Consider the following 14,842-nt stretch of genomic DNA (forward strand, 5'->3'; position numbering starts at 1 on the left):
AAACACACAAAAGGTTGAAATTACTTCCGAAAAAAAGACAAAAAAAAAACAAAACATGTTTTTTCCTTGACCTAAATGAGTCTAATGTGTTATCAAAATGTTTTGTGAGGTCGCCTAAGTGCTCTCCGCCTGGAGATGGAGGGCATGGATCATTTCCCGACTCTGGAAATTGAGTCAGAGTCAAATTGTCCTGCCCTGGTTTATTACTGGCTGAGAGGATCGCCCATCCCAGCAGCATAATTCCATCTGGGCTAAATATTTATACAGAGGGGGAACGACATCACTTATCCACAACACATCCATTCACTTCAGGGGAAACTACCAGCTTGGTGAAGCTGCAGAGATCCGTTCTGTTCATCAGAAGAACATCACGTCTTTTTGCTGACACTTTCTGATTTTTTTTTTTTTTTTTTTTTGCTTGGAGAAGCTTTTTGTTTTTTCTTTTTTTTTTTTACACAAACAGTTTTGTCTTTTGACAGCTTAAACAATGAGGTGTTTGATATTTGCTTTGGCCGTGATTCTCTCTTTCTGTCAGTTTGGGAGAAATCCGGTTGATGGTGAGTGGACTGTTTCTTTTTTTAAAACTTGTGAATACATGTTGTTTAAAGTTAATCAGTCTTTCAGGATAAAATATATATGCTTCTGTGAAAAACAGAAAACAATGTTATCAGAAGCTCGTATGTTAAAATCACCTCAAAGACATTTTTTTTTTAGATTGTACTAGATAAAAAGAAAACTGTAGAGAAAAAGAAGACAAAGACAAGAAAAAAATTAGACTACACATTTGACAGATTAAAAGTTACTTAACAAAACAGAATATACATTTTACATGCAACATAATTCATGATGCCGGATTAAATGTTTGGGTTTTTGTTTATGAACCATTTCCAGCGGGGATGTGCTGGCTGCAGCACGGTCCTGACCACCGGTGTGACATGGTGCTGATGAGAGAGGTGAGCAGAGAGGAGTGCTGTGATGGGGGTCGCCTGGACACGGCTTGGTCCAACACCAGCCTGCCGCTGAATGAAGTCAGCCTGCTGGGCTTCCTGGGTATCGTCTCCTGCAAACCATGCAGAGGTAAAATAAATTATCCATGACACGTTAAATCTGTCTCTGAAAAAAAACGGAAGGCTAAAAAATTTTTTGTTTGACATAAATGATTTGAAGTAATTACTTCAGAGAACTGTGTTGAGCAAAATGTTAAGGGTTGTAATGAACCTGAAAGATACGTTGAAATTTATGTATATGCATAAGTAAATAATGAGTGCTGAAATATGAAATAAAACTGAAAATTGTAAGTCTTGCAGCTTTAAATAAACTACATTGAATTTTAGTCAATAAAACTCTGCCTTGGTGCTTTAAAACGCTTTTTTTTTTTTTTTGTATTATAACATGTTGGAAATCAGTTCCCGATGTGGCCCTTTAACAAAATGCAGACCTGGATGGCTCCAACTGTTCCCATAAACTTAAAACATTACTCTCATCAGCTCCAGCTAACTTGGTTTAGATGAAGCATGCTTGTGTTAAATGTCAGTAATAACGAATTCACCTGCAAATGTATAAAAGCACATTTTACCTTAGAACAGTTTTTAATTACATATTTATAAGTATATCTATGTTTTAAATCCAGTTATTAGAGAATAAGAAAAAAAAATAGTTATTTGGATTTTCTCTCCACTTTGCAGCAACATAAGTACGTTTCAAACAACAAAAGGAGTCCCACAGCCTGGAATTCCTGTTTCTGAGCCCACATCTGGGAGTCAAGCCGTAGGAGGAATACATTTGGCATCATAAGTGCTGAATGAACAAAAACCTGTCAGTTCAGTACAAGTGCATCAACAATAATTGTGTTGTGTGCCGCGACGTCTCAGTCAACTAAAAAGTTACAGCTGAGGGCTCCTGAGAACAAGAACCAAGCTTTTGATTAATACTGGACACCGAAGTGGTCCAGCTAGCGACAGGAAATAAGTTCCTGATTCCTTGCAGAGCTCCTCAGAAGCTTATCAAGCCGATCTCCTAAAAGCCTGAAAAGTCCTGTGTGCTTTGATTAATGCTGACTCTGCGTTCTATAGGGTTGCACCTCCTCCTGTGCACTGACATTATACGGGGTGTTAGGAGGGCCTGGGGGGGGGGGGGCTTCCTGGTTTGTCAGCCTGTAAACTTTTCTGACAGCTATTTGAACCCAGTCTACCTCAAAGCCCCCGCCGTCTCCCTGCAGGAGCTCAGAGCCAGTCTGTGTGCAGCCCTGCACATAGTTCTGTTATGAAAACACGCCGGCCTCGCATTCCACCAGACGAGACACCTTTTGTGTGCAACAGTCAATAAAGAGATGTGGTTACTGTAAATATTGTGCAGGGTGAAAATTGTCCCGCTGACAGGGAAAGCCCCACATTTGTTCTTACTTTTGGACGAAAACACCACCTCATGTCTGCAGACTTGTTAATATAACAACATTACACTGATACACATTGGGATTTTTTTTGTTGTTGTTTTTTTTGTCCTAGACTCATGCGAGGGAGTCAAATGCAGTCCCGGGAAGGTTTGCAAGATGAAAATGGGAAGGCCTCAGTGCGTGTGCTCTCCAGACTGCTCTCACATTCCCAGGAAGCACGCCGTCTGCGGCAGCGACGGCAAGTCTTACCGGGACGAGTGTGGCCTGCTGATGGCCCGCTGCATGGGACACCCGGACCTGGAAGTCATGTATCAGGGAGAGTGCAAAAGTAAGCAATATCTCACAGGAAGGTCAAAAGTCACCAGTGAGTCATGAAAACTGAAGACTTCCAACAAAATTGTAAACATGATCTAACTCCTCGTGTCGAAAGCAGAATTGCATGACTCATTTTGATGACTGCTGAAATAATTTAAGGTATTTGATCATCAGAATCAAACAAATGCAATGTAACTTTCATTTATATTTTCTCGAATTTGCCTATTAGATGTAGGTAAAAGCAACAAATTAACCCCTGAAAAGTTTGTTTGAGTTTCATGTGTGGTCTTTTGACGTTCTACTGTGACATTGACAATCTTTACATCTATAGATCAATTTAGAAATTAAGAAACACATTAATACTTCTAATTCCTGACTCACTTATTTCCACATATAGTGGTCTTTCTTCAGATTTCTATACAACAAAAACACTGTAAAATATTTTATTTACATTTTCCTGCATCTCTTCATCTTGTTGCCATGGCTGTTGAGGAAAAGTGGAGTCTCAACCCATTTTGTAAGCATTGAGTTGTAAAAATAAATTCTGGTTGCTTTTAAGTTCAGCTTAAATTAACTGTTTTAAGTTTGTCTTGTGAGAAAAATGTATTTTAGGTGGCTAAAATATTCGATCATTTTTCTAATTCTTTTAGAGTTTTCTTTAGCTTTTCGCAACAGAAGATTTTTCTGAACATCTGAATGAGTAGTTTCTGTATGCAGCAGTAGCATCAAGTGTAAGCAGCCTTCCTGCATTATGCTGTGTGATCCTAAGACTTGGATAAAACTCTGGTCCTAATGACACTTTCTATTGCATCTCACTGAACAAATTTAATCACAGTGCTATGGAAAATGTTGGCAGGCTTGTAACCCTGTACCTGAAGTAAATTTGTATTGATACACATAAAATAAAGATGATTTTGAGATCCATACAACATGTTTTAATGTTGTTTAAAGGTGGCTCAGATGGTTCAAGAAGGCTAATCAAATCTCTAATTTCAGCATTTTTGCTAACTGTGATCAGACATCTAATAAATGCCATTTTTCTAAAATATTTTAGTTAAATAATGGCAAGCACTGACCAGTCTTTTCGCAGCCATAAAATATGATGTCCACTGTTGGAAGCATAACCATGTCAGCCTTGGTACCAGTAACCAACCCCTGTGTAAGAGCCAGTTCACAATTCCTTTTTAAACTTGTTTGTCCTTCAAATTCCGACTTTTCCAACTTCCCCGTTTCTCTCTTTCCAGAGTCGTGCTCCAATGTTGTGTGTCCGGGAACCCACACCTGCGTGATCGACCAGACCAACAGCGCCCACTGCGTCATGTGCCGCACCTCGCCATGCCCCGTTGTGACATCCGAGCAGCAGATCTGTGGCAACGACAACATCACCTATCAGAGCGCCTGCCACCTCCGCAGAGCCACCTGCTTCCTCGGACACTCCATAGGAGTCCGCCACTACGGCCACTGCAACAGTAAGACCCGGATTCCGTGTCTGCTGAAAGTGACAGCTGCAGCCTCACTTCAGTTCTGATCCGGCTCTTTCTTCCAGGTCCACCTCGGAACTCGCACAAATTCAGGGCCAGCGAGGAGAACGCCGTGTAGAATCTCTTTCTCCCACAGGAAATGAGTCGATCGACCGAGATTTCACACCTCCGGCTTCCCAAGATGACCTCTTGAGTTTGACAATCACTTCCAATCTCCTCACTGTGCACAGAAAGATTGTAGGAAGACACACATCGTGTTATCCCTGTTTTGTGGGAGGCAGATAAATGTGTGTCTTGGCGTGAGCTCTTTGGGAGATGTCTGCATATTGTAAATAGATTACCAATACTATTTATTGGAGAAGGTATAAAACTCTATTTATGATTTTATCCCAATAATTAATACATTTAACCTTGGGGAAGCTAATTGTGTTTTGTTAAAGGTACATTATCTGTCATAGGCTTTGGTATTCACACCTTTTTTACATAATTTTATAGTCCCCATTCCACACAGACCATCTTCCATAGTGGTGGTTGAAGACAGAGCCAATATGTTTAGAGAAGTGATGCCACTTGATGGTCAGTCAGTGTGGCTTCATTTCACCACAAAAAAAAAAAACACATCTGCAGTGCTGTTGTATGTAATTCAGCTTCAGTTTGTGTGCAGAGGAAGAGACTCAGCCTTAAGAAACCTCAACAGTCATTACAGTCATCATCCCCCAGCCTCCCCCCCTCCTACTCCAAGCACACACACTGTTATTCTTACTCCAGGTCCAAGCTATTGGCCACCCGCTGCTGACTAAAATTACCAGCCAATTTTTCTTTTTTTTTGGCGACTTTTTGCTATAAGCCCCAGCCATTTACAATACCTACTCTGTTTATTGCTTGGCTTTATTTTGCGAGTGCATTTTTAGAGTTCATGCCAGTTTGCCCAGATGCTGTTTTGCCATTTTGATTTGATTGGACTCTTTTTCTTTTTGAAGTGCGTTCTTGACAGAAAAATGCTATTAGTGCCATCTGACTTGGAAGAAAATTAAATTTGTCTGGGAATGCCCTACAGATCGGGCCAATTCAGCAGATATGATTATAGTGTCTTCAGCTGTTGTTGACACTGGTAAAGTTAAATCTTCTAAACTCAAAGCAGATGGCAGAATGCTTTAAACAGTGCTTGATGGGTACTGTGAAACATTTCAATGATCCTTCTGTAAGTATATGCCATTTTTCTGTATGTACCTGTGTATCTACTGTGAAATCTGAATGATGACTGCAACAACATATTTTTGTATTTTTGTACTGACATTTAAAAGAAGCATAAAGTTTGTGATTTATCAGCAAGTCTCTTATTTTGGAATGGGAACATCTTGTTTCTGTTTTTATTGTCCTACAATACACAATGGCCGCAAGTATGAAAATACAGTATTTTCCCCAGTTTGTTATGTTACAATGACAAACCCCACTGTATTTTATTGGAATTTAATATGACGACTATGACAAAGCACTGCATAATTATACAGAGGATGGAAAAAGATACATGTTGTTATTGCAAATACAATTTATAGGTTTACAAATATGGCATGCATGCATACATATTATATTATATTATATTATATTATATTATATNATTATATTATATTATATTATATTATATTATATTATATTATATTATATTATATTATATTATATTATATTATATTATATTATATTATATTATATTATGGATGCACAAATACAAAGATTTGGGTTGATATCAATATCCAATGTTAATATTGCTGTTACAGCCGATAACTAATATTAATCAATATATATTTTAACACTATTGGAAAAACCCCAATAAGAAATAGATAAAAATAAATATTGGTTGTTCGTATTGGCTCAGTTTTTTTATCAGACCAATACAAATATGTAAAAGAAAAAGTAATAATATTAGAATATACCAATGCTAATAGTAATATATCGTGCATTCCTATATTCTATTCTACTCTCTTCTATTTTATTCTACTCTGTTACTTCAGAGTACGTTTGCCCTAGACAAACTCCACTGAAATCAATTCCCTACTGATAGGTAAAGAGAGTATACATACAGCTGTTCAATGAACTCTTTAGATAATTGCTACAAAACAAAATAATTAAGATCAAGAAACACGTCACACATGTTAGAAATACAGAACATGTCAAACCATCTCAGATGGTTTGAACTGTAAACCTTCATGATATTTTAATCCCTCTACAACGACTAACTGGTCAAGGAGCTCAATAATCAGAAAAGCAGAGAGCCAAACCTCAGGTGGGAGAGTGTTGAATATATAATGACTGATGAGCAAACCTCTACATATGGCAGAAAACGAACACTGTGCATTTCCCTTGACACAGGCGATGCCTTTCTTCAGCCGTGATAAGATGTGATGGGAAGAAAATCTGTTAGAGACAGTAGAAAACCCGAGCTGTTCCTTTTTGAGTGTGACAGCAACCGTGTGTCATAACATTTGGTAGTTTCCTGCGGAATCACAGTCAAAAGTAGTTCTTAAAAGTGAATGACTTAATTTAGAAGTCGGAGCAGAAATGTTCAAACACAGAGAGCTCAACTTCTAGTTCAAGGGAGTTCTCAAGGAGGAAAGACTTGAGAACTCATCATGACCAAGAATGATGAAGTTGATGGTAAGACTCGAAGAGGGGTTGCCTTCAGTGGAGGTCAGTTCTTTGTGCCTACTGGGTAGTGAGTGGTCAATTTCTTCCCTGAACAGGGTAAGTTGGAGAGCAGGCAGAAAGTGGTGGAGTAGAGGAAGACAACCATAGAGCACTGAGGATACAGAGGTCGGTGAATCTTAGGGAGAATTGGAGTCAGCAATGGGCGAGGAACCATTGGGAATGGGTGAGTCGTGGAATAAGGAGATCATAGAAACAGCAAATTGCTTAAAAACTCTGGACGTAGCTCGACTCTCTACCAGTGGGGATGAAGCATCAGCCGCTGAATGGTCATCTGACAGCTGAACCCACACCAACCAAACGTGTGCAGGCTGAAGCAGGTGGAAGCCATCTCCAAGCAGAGATTCCTGCTTGTGACTGGTCACACACTCGCACGAAAACACAAACACTCACACAGATCCTGATACCCTTCACACTGAGCCAGAGCTACACTGGAATGGTTTTGATTAAAGCCTTTGTATATGTTTGAACGGACCACTCAAAAGTCCTGAGCTAAATTCAAGTGCAAATTTTGGTGAAATTGATGTTCACAAACACAGTCACCCAGTCTGTATAAGCTTGAGGTAATTCTTGTTCTCAACACTTCATTCTACTTCCTATTTTTCCCACCACTTTATGTTGGTTTATCTCTTAAAATTCCAATCGTACACACATTTCATTGTGTGGTTGCGATTTGACAGAAGATGGAAAAGTTTGAACAGTATGAATAGCCATGAAATGCCCTGTGTATAGAACTCCGTGTCTTTAAGTTAAACAAGCCCAATCTCACACCCTGAAGGAGATCAAGCGTCAACAGCTCGCCATATGCCGCCAGCATATGTGTGCGGCGGTTACAACCCTCCTCCTGTGCGTGCCGTCGCCGAATCGACTCTCCAAGAAGCCTGTCAGGGTGTCGTGCGAGAGGCTGCTGAGAATCTAATTCAGCTTTCCTGCCCTGTCTCCTCAGGGATATCCCCTCGCTCTGGATTAGACTTTGAGGGAATGCAGGGCAATGGAACTGGGGAATAATTTTTTGTTCCCTCTATGGCGAGGACTGGGTACTGACTCACTTTCCTGTGTACAGTACCTCCCTTGTTTTTTTGTCTCCCAACTCTCCCTGCACTCAAGCCCATTCGGCAGCATCTGGTTCAACTTTAGGGAGATGTTTATATTCCTGTCCAACTACCCTTTTATTACACTGGGAATGGAATTAGATGTTTTGTTAGTTCGAAAGGGGCAAAACACAATGCCAACAAGGGGCTGCGGTACACTTGTAAAATACATGAGATTGCCTCTTTTTAAATCTTTGTGTCATACTGATACATTATGACAGAATAATATTTCTAAAGCTGCTCAATGCCAGTAACACAACACAAACATAATGGCGAAATTTTGTCATCAGGCATGCAGACGTTGACTGCAGACAGACCCAGGGGATTTTTGCGGTCAGGGAACAACTTCTGCCCGAAGCTGCAAAACACTTGTTTTGTTAAAGACTAAATTACTTTTTGACGGATCAATACAAAATGGATCACATCCATTTTTGCATTCTTATGTAGTGCTCTGTGGCATGTACTCAAAACATTTAATGCCAACTTTTCTGACATCTTTACCGTCTATAAATTCCTCCATTATCCGCACAGTAAATTCACCGACCGGAGGGAATTTTTTTTGTCACGGTTTAAAGGGTAAAAACCCCACAGGAATTTGAAATGAACACATTCTGGATCTGGAGTAAGAAATTTGCCAAATTTGGAGGTGCATATTATGAAAATGGTTGTTGTATTACAGTAAGATAAACATAAAAAACAAAAAAGCTGAGGCAGCAGAACTGCTCTTGTATTTTTAGTGCTTTACACACATTTATTGGCACACTTGGTTGAAGTCTTTAAGACTCTTAAAATAAATAAATACTTAATTGCAGTTACATAAAAACATTCCACATTCCAACAACAAAAAAAAGAAGTTTTTACTGAGTCACTGGTCTGCCAAACTCTTTCTACAAACTCCCTTTTGCCAATAAGAAAGCACTTAGTCTTCTCTTGTAACATATTAACAAGTCGAGAGCACATAGTGAGAAATCTTTGACCAGTCCTTTTTGCACAGTCTCCAACTTGTCCTGAGTCATGGATTATATTCTCTTCTGATCAACACACTGCTCTTCATTTCTATGAAAAAGTGAGATGGCCATGAAAAGGGTTGATTTTCTTTTCTGGTTGAACATTTCTGAGTTGATATGGGTATGTGTTTTGGATAATTGTTTTGATAAACCCCAGTGATGGCCTGTTTTAATTATGTCTCAGAAACTCAAAGTCCAGCTAATTTTCCAGGTCTTACAATGAGACACAGACTCACAGCATCACAGAACCTCCACCATACAAAGACCACAACCTAAATTCAGCAAAGCAAATATTGCTTATTGATCAAACAGTATCACAATCTGCAAACACCATCGGAAGCTTTTACATGCATTTGTCGTTTTTGTTGCACAAGTTCACATTAAACCTAAATTGTTTGTGCCTAAAATCTCAATCTAATAACCTTGTTACATGTGTCATGTTTCAAGGCCAAATTAATCACACTGGTGCATGAATCTGTTCAAGCATTGCCTTTCTACACATCTGAGGCAATAGCATATGTTGATGTTGGATCTCTAGCAACATCAGGCTAGCAACCCAAATTTAACATTACTTAATCTCACGGTACAGTATGCAGGGACTCAGTCTGCACTGATGAAAATAGACTCACCTCTGCATGCCAAATGCTCAAAGAGGCTGAAAAGGGAGGACAGTCCCAATTTTCAAGCAACTCAGTTGAAAACTCAGTTGTGTATAAACTATAAAATTTAATCCCAAGATGATCAGTCGATCTGCCCTGAAACACTGTGCGCTTTTAATCCCAATATGCATGTACTGTACTACTATTTTTCTTCCAAAGTTATTCATACCCCTGGCAGATTTAGTTTTAAATTATGTTTTAGATTAATCAATTTTCTTCTTGCAACTAAAAGCAGCATTGGACCCTAACCCTTGGAGTGTACCAATCAGAGCCCTGCCTCATACTAGAAGGAGAAACTGTGGAAGGAGCTAAAGATTAGGGTGATGGAAAGGAGACTTTATAAGGGGGTTCTAGCAATTTTCCAATAAGTAATCTTGCTGGGATTTTTCCTCACTCACTTAATGTACTCAAGGTTTGGTTATTACTTTTTTTGTGAAACTACACTATAAAGGTTTTATTTATTTTAAGGCATTTTACTCATATTTAACATGGTCGTCAATAAGAGCACAGCTTGTTGTATCCAACCTCTGACGTGCAGGTAAATGTTGATCAATACAATGAAATACTACGTGCCGCCAACACATCATGACTGTGTAATGCCTTCACCAGGTACAACATGTGGGTATTTACCATATCCTCTGACTGATATGTTTCTGTTACACCAAAGGTGGTAAACACACAACCAAACAATCAACCGCTGAGCCATTTCAGAGCTATTTTAATTATAGTCTGTGTAAGACCTCAAGAATTCCCTGCCCACTTGGACCCTTTTTTTAGATCATTTCTTATGCATGTCGCAGTTTATGGTCTGCCTCACTTCCAACAGAAGCATGGTTGTGAGTGTGCACAGTTCATGTTGTCTGTTTGCCATTTGTTTGCAACTGCGATTGTAGGACTCACCTGCTATGATCATAGAATTAGTCACGACCATTACATCACAACCTTTGGCTGAGTTGTTTGTATTCCTAAAAACACATGTGACGCCCACTCAGACATTTCAATGGTGTGCGGTCATCCTGCTCTGATATGTTTCTTTCTCAACAACGTCCACATGGTATCGTTTCCTCCAGAACCTGCTGCCGTTACTTCCAGTAAGCACACCAGTCAGCTCCTACGTCTCAAACGGAGTTGTGATGAAACCGAGTTCTGGAGTGTGTTTCGGGAGACCACCCAGCCTCTGGATCCCGCCACTGGATTGTAAACAGCTCTGTCCCACAGCTGAAACTAATAGATGTCAGATCTATCACTCCATCAGGGGACATAATTTTTCCAGTGTTGCTATGTTACTGAGCAAGCCATGTACATTTTCCAAATGTGCTCAATATTTTCCTTTGACAGTTGATCACTGTGCTGACACAACTGCCGGCTCTTCAGTCAAGCTCATGATATTACACATGACGTTTTATGGGTTTCTTGGAAATGTTTTTTTATGATCTCAGATCAGCATAGGTATGCTGTTACTATAATGATTGGAGGAAAGCCCGCAGTTTCAGGGACTCGGATTGAACGCCAAGATGGGTATTGTACATCAAAAATCAACAGCAAATAATTTTTTTCAGACACTTGAGCTCCGAGTCAGCTTACTCTGCCACAGCCTTTAGCGAGGGTGTAAAATCTGGGCAGGTTGAATACAAACATGATGTTTTGGAGGGGGGGTAGGGCAGTCGTACTAGATAAACACAAACTAATCAGGAAAAATGGGAAGTTGTTTAGAATGCTAATTGTCCCATACTACTCTCCATGATTTGTTTCACTTCCTTACACTGTCCTTTGGGAGACTGCCTCTGTGTGGCCTCTGTGTGTGGTCTAGCTTGAGGAAAGTGCAGCTTACAACAACAGCAACCTAAAATCAGCAATGCTCATTGGTCTAATGCGATGCTCTTTGGAGAGACCCTGTGTCCCCTGAGGAGCATTACTTTGCCTCCCCCCTGCCTCCGCACCTACCTAATAGGGTTATTAGTAAATTAATTTTAGTTTGGATTTAACAAGCCATATAATTTTGACAATTGACCAACACTTCCCTTCAAGGCGTGTTCCAAATTGAGTTTAACTGACCTATTTGAGGTCTCGAATATTGCAAGTCTATGGACATATTTTTAAAAGTCAATTTAAGTGGTTCAAGACAGTAAAATAATGTTCTTTTTATAAGGCTTTATGTAAGGAAATTTTATTATCTTGGCATTGCATGAACAATTTTGCGCTTTACCATAAGTGCTGTAGATTTAGCAAAGAAGAATTTGAACAGATTCCTTCCATTGAATAGCTTAAGCAGCTGCCATTCAGTCCGTGGGACAAATCTAATTAGATTAAGTGCTGGGAGAGCTTTGGCAAGTCCAATTAGAATGGTTTACCACAAATAAACTTAGAAAGCCTTTGTGGTATCCTTCCTCGCAGACCACAGTGCTGCACATCTGTTACTCTGTAGTTGGACACACTAATTCAAATCTCAAAATGATGAGTGTCAGTTTTGCACAGTCTGCATTGCTAGAAATTGGCAGCTACATTATATTCTCATGCAGTGACAGATCATTTGTAATGCTTCACACCAAATACTGTCTTCAAAGAATGAGAGAGAAAGACGACAAATGGCAAAGCTTGCCATTTGCCAAATCTAACAAATCTTACTTTGTTAGATTTGAAACTTTTACCCCAGACAAAATGAAATACTTTAGTAGCCATCTGGCTTTGAGTAAATTATACTGTGTAGCTGTGTGACTTCAGCTCACATGGTTAGCATGCGATGCATCTGAAATGACCTGAGGAGACGACAGAAAATCTGAAACTCAATTTCATTTGGATCAACAGCTGAAAATTAGAAGTCATGTAGAAAACGTCTGCTGGTGATCATTGTGGAGGGAACAATCGGATGTTTCCACTCCAGCTTTAGTCTTTTATGTTTATGTTTTTATCATCTTATAAATGGTTTTCAGTTAAAGTTATGATTTGAGTTTTTATTTAGATCAACCCACATATGTTCAGCAAAAACATTGTTCTGAAGACAAAATGAACTAAATTGAATTTTGTTACTTAAAAAAAAAATACCCCAAGTTCTGAACGCCTGACCATTATAACACTTAAAGCTACCTACAAAGCAAACGGTACTTGAGAATAATTTTCTGGTCACCAACAAAGTAATAATATAATAGACTAAACATAGTAGGTACTAGCGAGGTTCCCAGAGGTACCCCAGAAAGACTACACTTAGAGGACACTTTAAAATCAGATTGATCTCTGATTTTACTTTTGATAAGCATATTTTTGAGTAAAATGAACATTGTTCTTTTATTCTATGAAATGCATTCCAAGCATAAATTTCAGAGACAAGTATTGCAAGTATTTATTTGAAGGAAAACGAGAAATAGTCAACGTAACAAAAACTATGCAGTGCTTTCAGATCTCAAATAATGCAAAGAAACAAGTTCATACTCATTTAAAAACAACAAACCTAATGTTTTAACTCAGGAAGAGTTCAGAAATCTATATTTGGTGGAATAACCATGAAGTTTTCCATGGGGTTCAGTGCAGTGGTCTCTTAGTTTTTTTTTTTTTTTTGTAGTTTTTTGTTTTTTCAGAGCTGTACATGTCATCCTTTTGTGCACTGATAATGCTGAGCATCTCTTAGGTATTTAATAAATACTCTGTGGGCAACAGGAAAGTGCCAGGTTATATTCCGTGTTGCTACCAACTAAGATTTATTAAATTATCATGAAGTCTGGAACTCATGTCTGAAAAGGAAGCAGCAAAATCCAATTAGTTCAATTTGTTGTTGTCATGTCATTGCACACCCAATAGCATTAAACAAAACCAGACAGTGTTTGAAACCAGGAGTCTGGACTGAGGACAGGTGTACTCTGATGACCTCCTCAGATGTCCTCACTATCTGCTACCAGGCCCTCTTGTGTCCTGTAATGTAGAATGAGAATCACACTGAGATGGAGTATGACACACAATTACAATCCTCAAGAGCTTATCTCCACAGTTTAGTCAAACATACAGTGGATTACGGTGTTTCCACCTCTGTTAAAAAAATCAAGGTGCTTGAAACTTGAAAGGTTGAGATGAGGATTGATATTTTTTTTCCTTTTTACTTTTTAAATGTGACAAATATCCTGTATAGCTCAACTGAAAAGCAAACAAGTCTGTTAGAGGGATGAATATAAACAACTACAACGGAAAATCTGGTTCAGTTCATTGTGCAAAGATATCAGTCAGAAGGGTACAAAAACATTACACAGGACTGTTTATGTACCGTGTGATTATTTTGGTAAAGTGAAGACAGTCATCAGTAATTAGAGAAACCCCGGGTCCAAGTTACAAAACCTTGAGGTTTTCCAAAGCTGACTTTACAAGATTTAAATTGGTCAGAAAGACTGCTGTGAGTCATTTCCAACCATCACTGCTTGTGCTTAACAGATGACAAGAATGTGCTGCGTTCTCCATATGTCTGAACTAACAAGAAGGAAGTAAACTCTTAACGTGGAACATAGAGGCACACCTTCATTTTCTGGGGTTACAAGTGGAGTTTTATCAAGGTGGGTGAGATTATCAAAAGTTCTAACTACCAATCAGTTTGACCTAAAAACTGATTACTGATTACTTCATCTTTCCGCTAGAAAGATGAAGATGGAGGATTTGTGTCATCAGCATCGCACCACAGTCACACACCAAAAACCAACAACACAGTGGCTTCAGCAGCGGAAAATTCTAATATTTGAATGGTCTATTTGGAATCCAGAACTAAACAAGGCAGATAATCGATTGCACAAGACATGTCCTCACAATCTAATGAATAACATGAATTTTGCAAGTTACAGTGGGAGAATATTGCCAAGTCAAAATGTGGAATGCTGATGGACCCATACTATGTGCTTCAACAAGGTAGTATTAAGGTAGTTTACCTTAGTGTGGCATTCAGTGGTTTTGACCATATGATTAGTTTGTTGCCAACAACGCCACCTGGGGTTATCACCCAGGAATTAATAGAAGGACGCAGGTCCGGTTTTGCAATCAGCAGGAGACAGGTTTCAAGTCAATAATTTATTATCTCAAAGAATAAAAATACCTGTACAAAAAAAAGAAAATGCGCAAAATAAATCCAACTAGGCTTACCGGTGGGTACAACCAGGTCCTGGATGGTAGGCTCCAAATCAAAGAAATCAAAACAAACACCGGTGAAGTCACTCACTCTTTGAAATGC

At 39.0% G+C, this 14,842-nt stretch overlaps 1 protein-coding gene across 1 annotated transcript; it reads left to right on the forward strand.

Moving 5' to 3' along the window:
- The first annotated feature begins 277 nt into the window (after nucleotides 1-277).
- fstl3 (follistatin-like 3 (secreted glycoprotein)) lies at nucleotides 278-5,516 on the forward strand. The gene is made up of 5 exons (XM_008407215.2): nucleotides 278-557; nucleotides 892-1,077; nucleotides 2,505-2,720; nucleotides 3,952-4,176; nucleotides 4,254-5,516. The coding sequence occupies exons 1-5, from the start codon at nucleotides 488-490 to the stop codon at nucleotides 4,304-4,306; spliced, it is 750 nt and encodes a 249-aa protein (XP_008405437.1). The 5' UTR covers nucleotides 278-487; the 3' UTR covers nucleotides 4,307-5,516.
- The last annotated feature ends 9,326 nt before the right edge of the window (nucleotides 5,517-14,842 follow it).

Source organism: Poecilia reticulata, linkage group LG4 (assembly GCF_000633615.1).
Source record: "Poecilia reticulata strain Guanapo linkage group LG4, Guppy_female_1.0+MT, whole genome shotgun sequence".
Classification (NCBI taxonomy): Eukaryota; Metazoa; Chordata; class Actinopteri; order Cyprinodontiformes; family Poeciliidae; genus Poecilia; species Poecilia reticulata.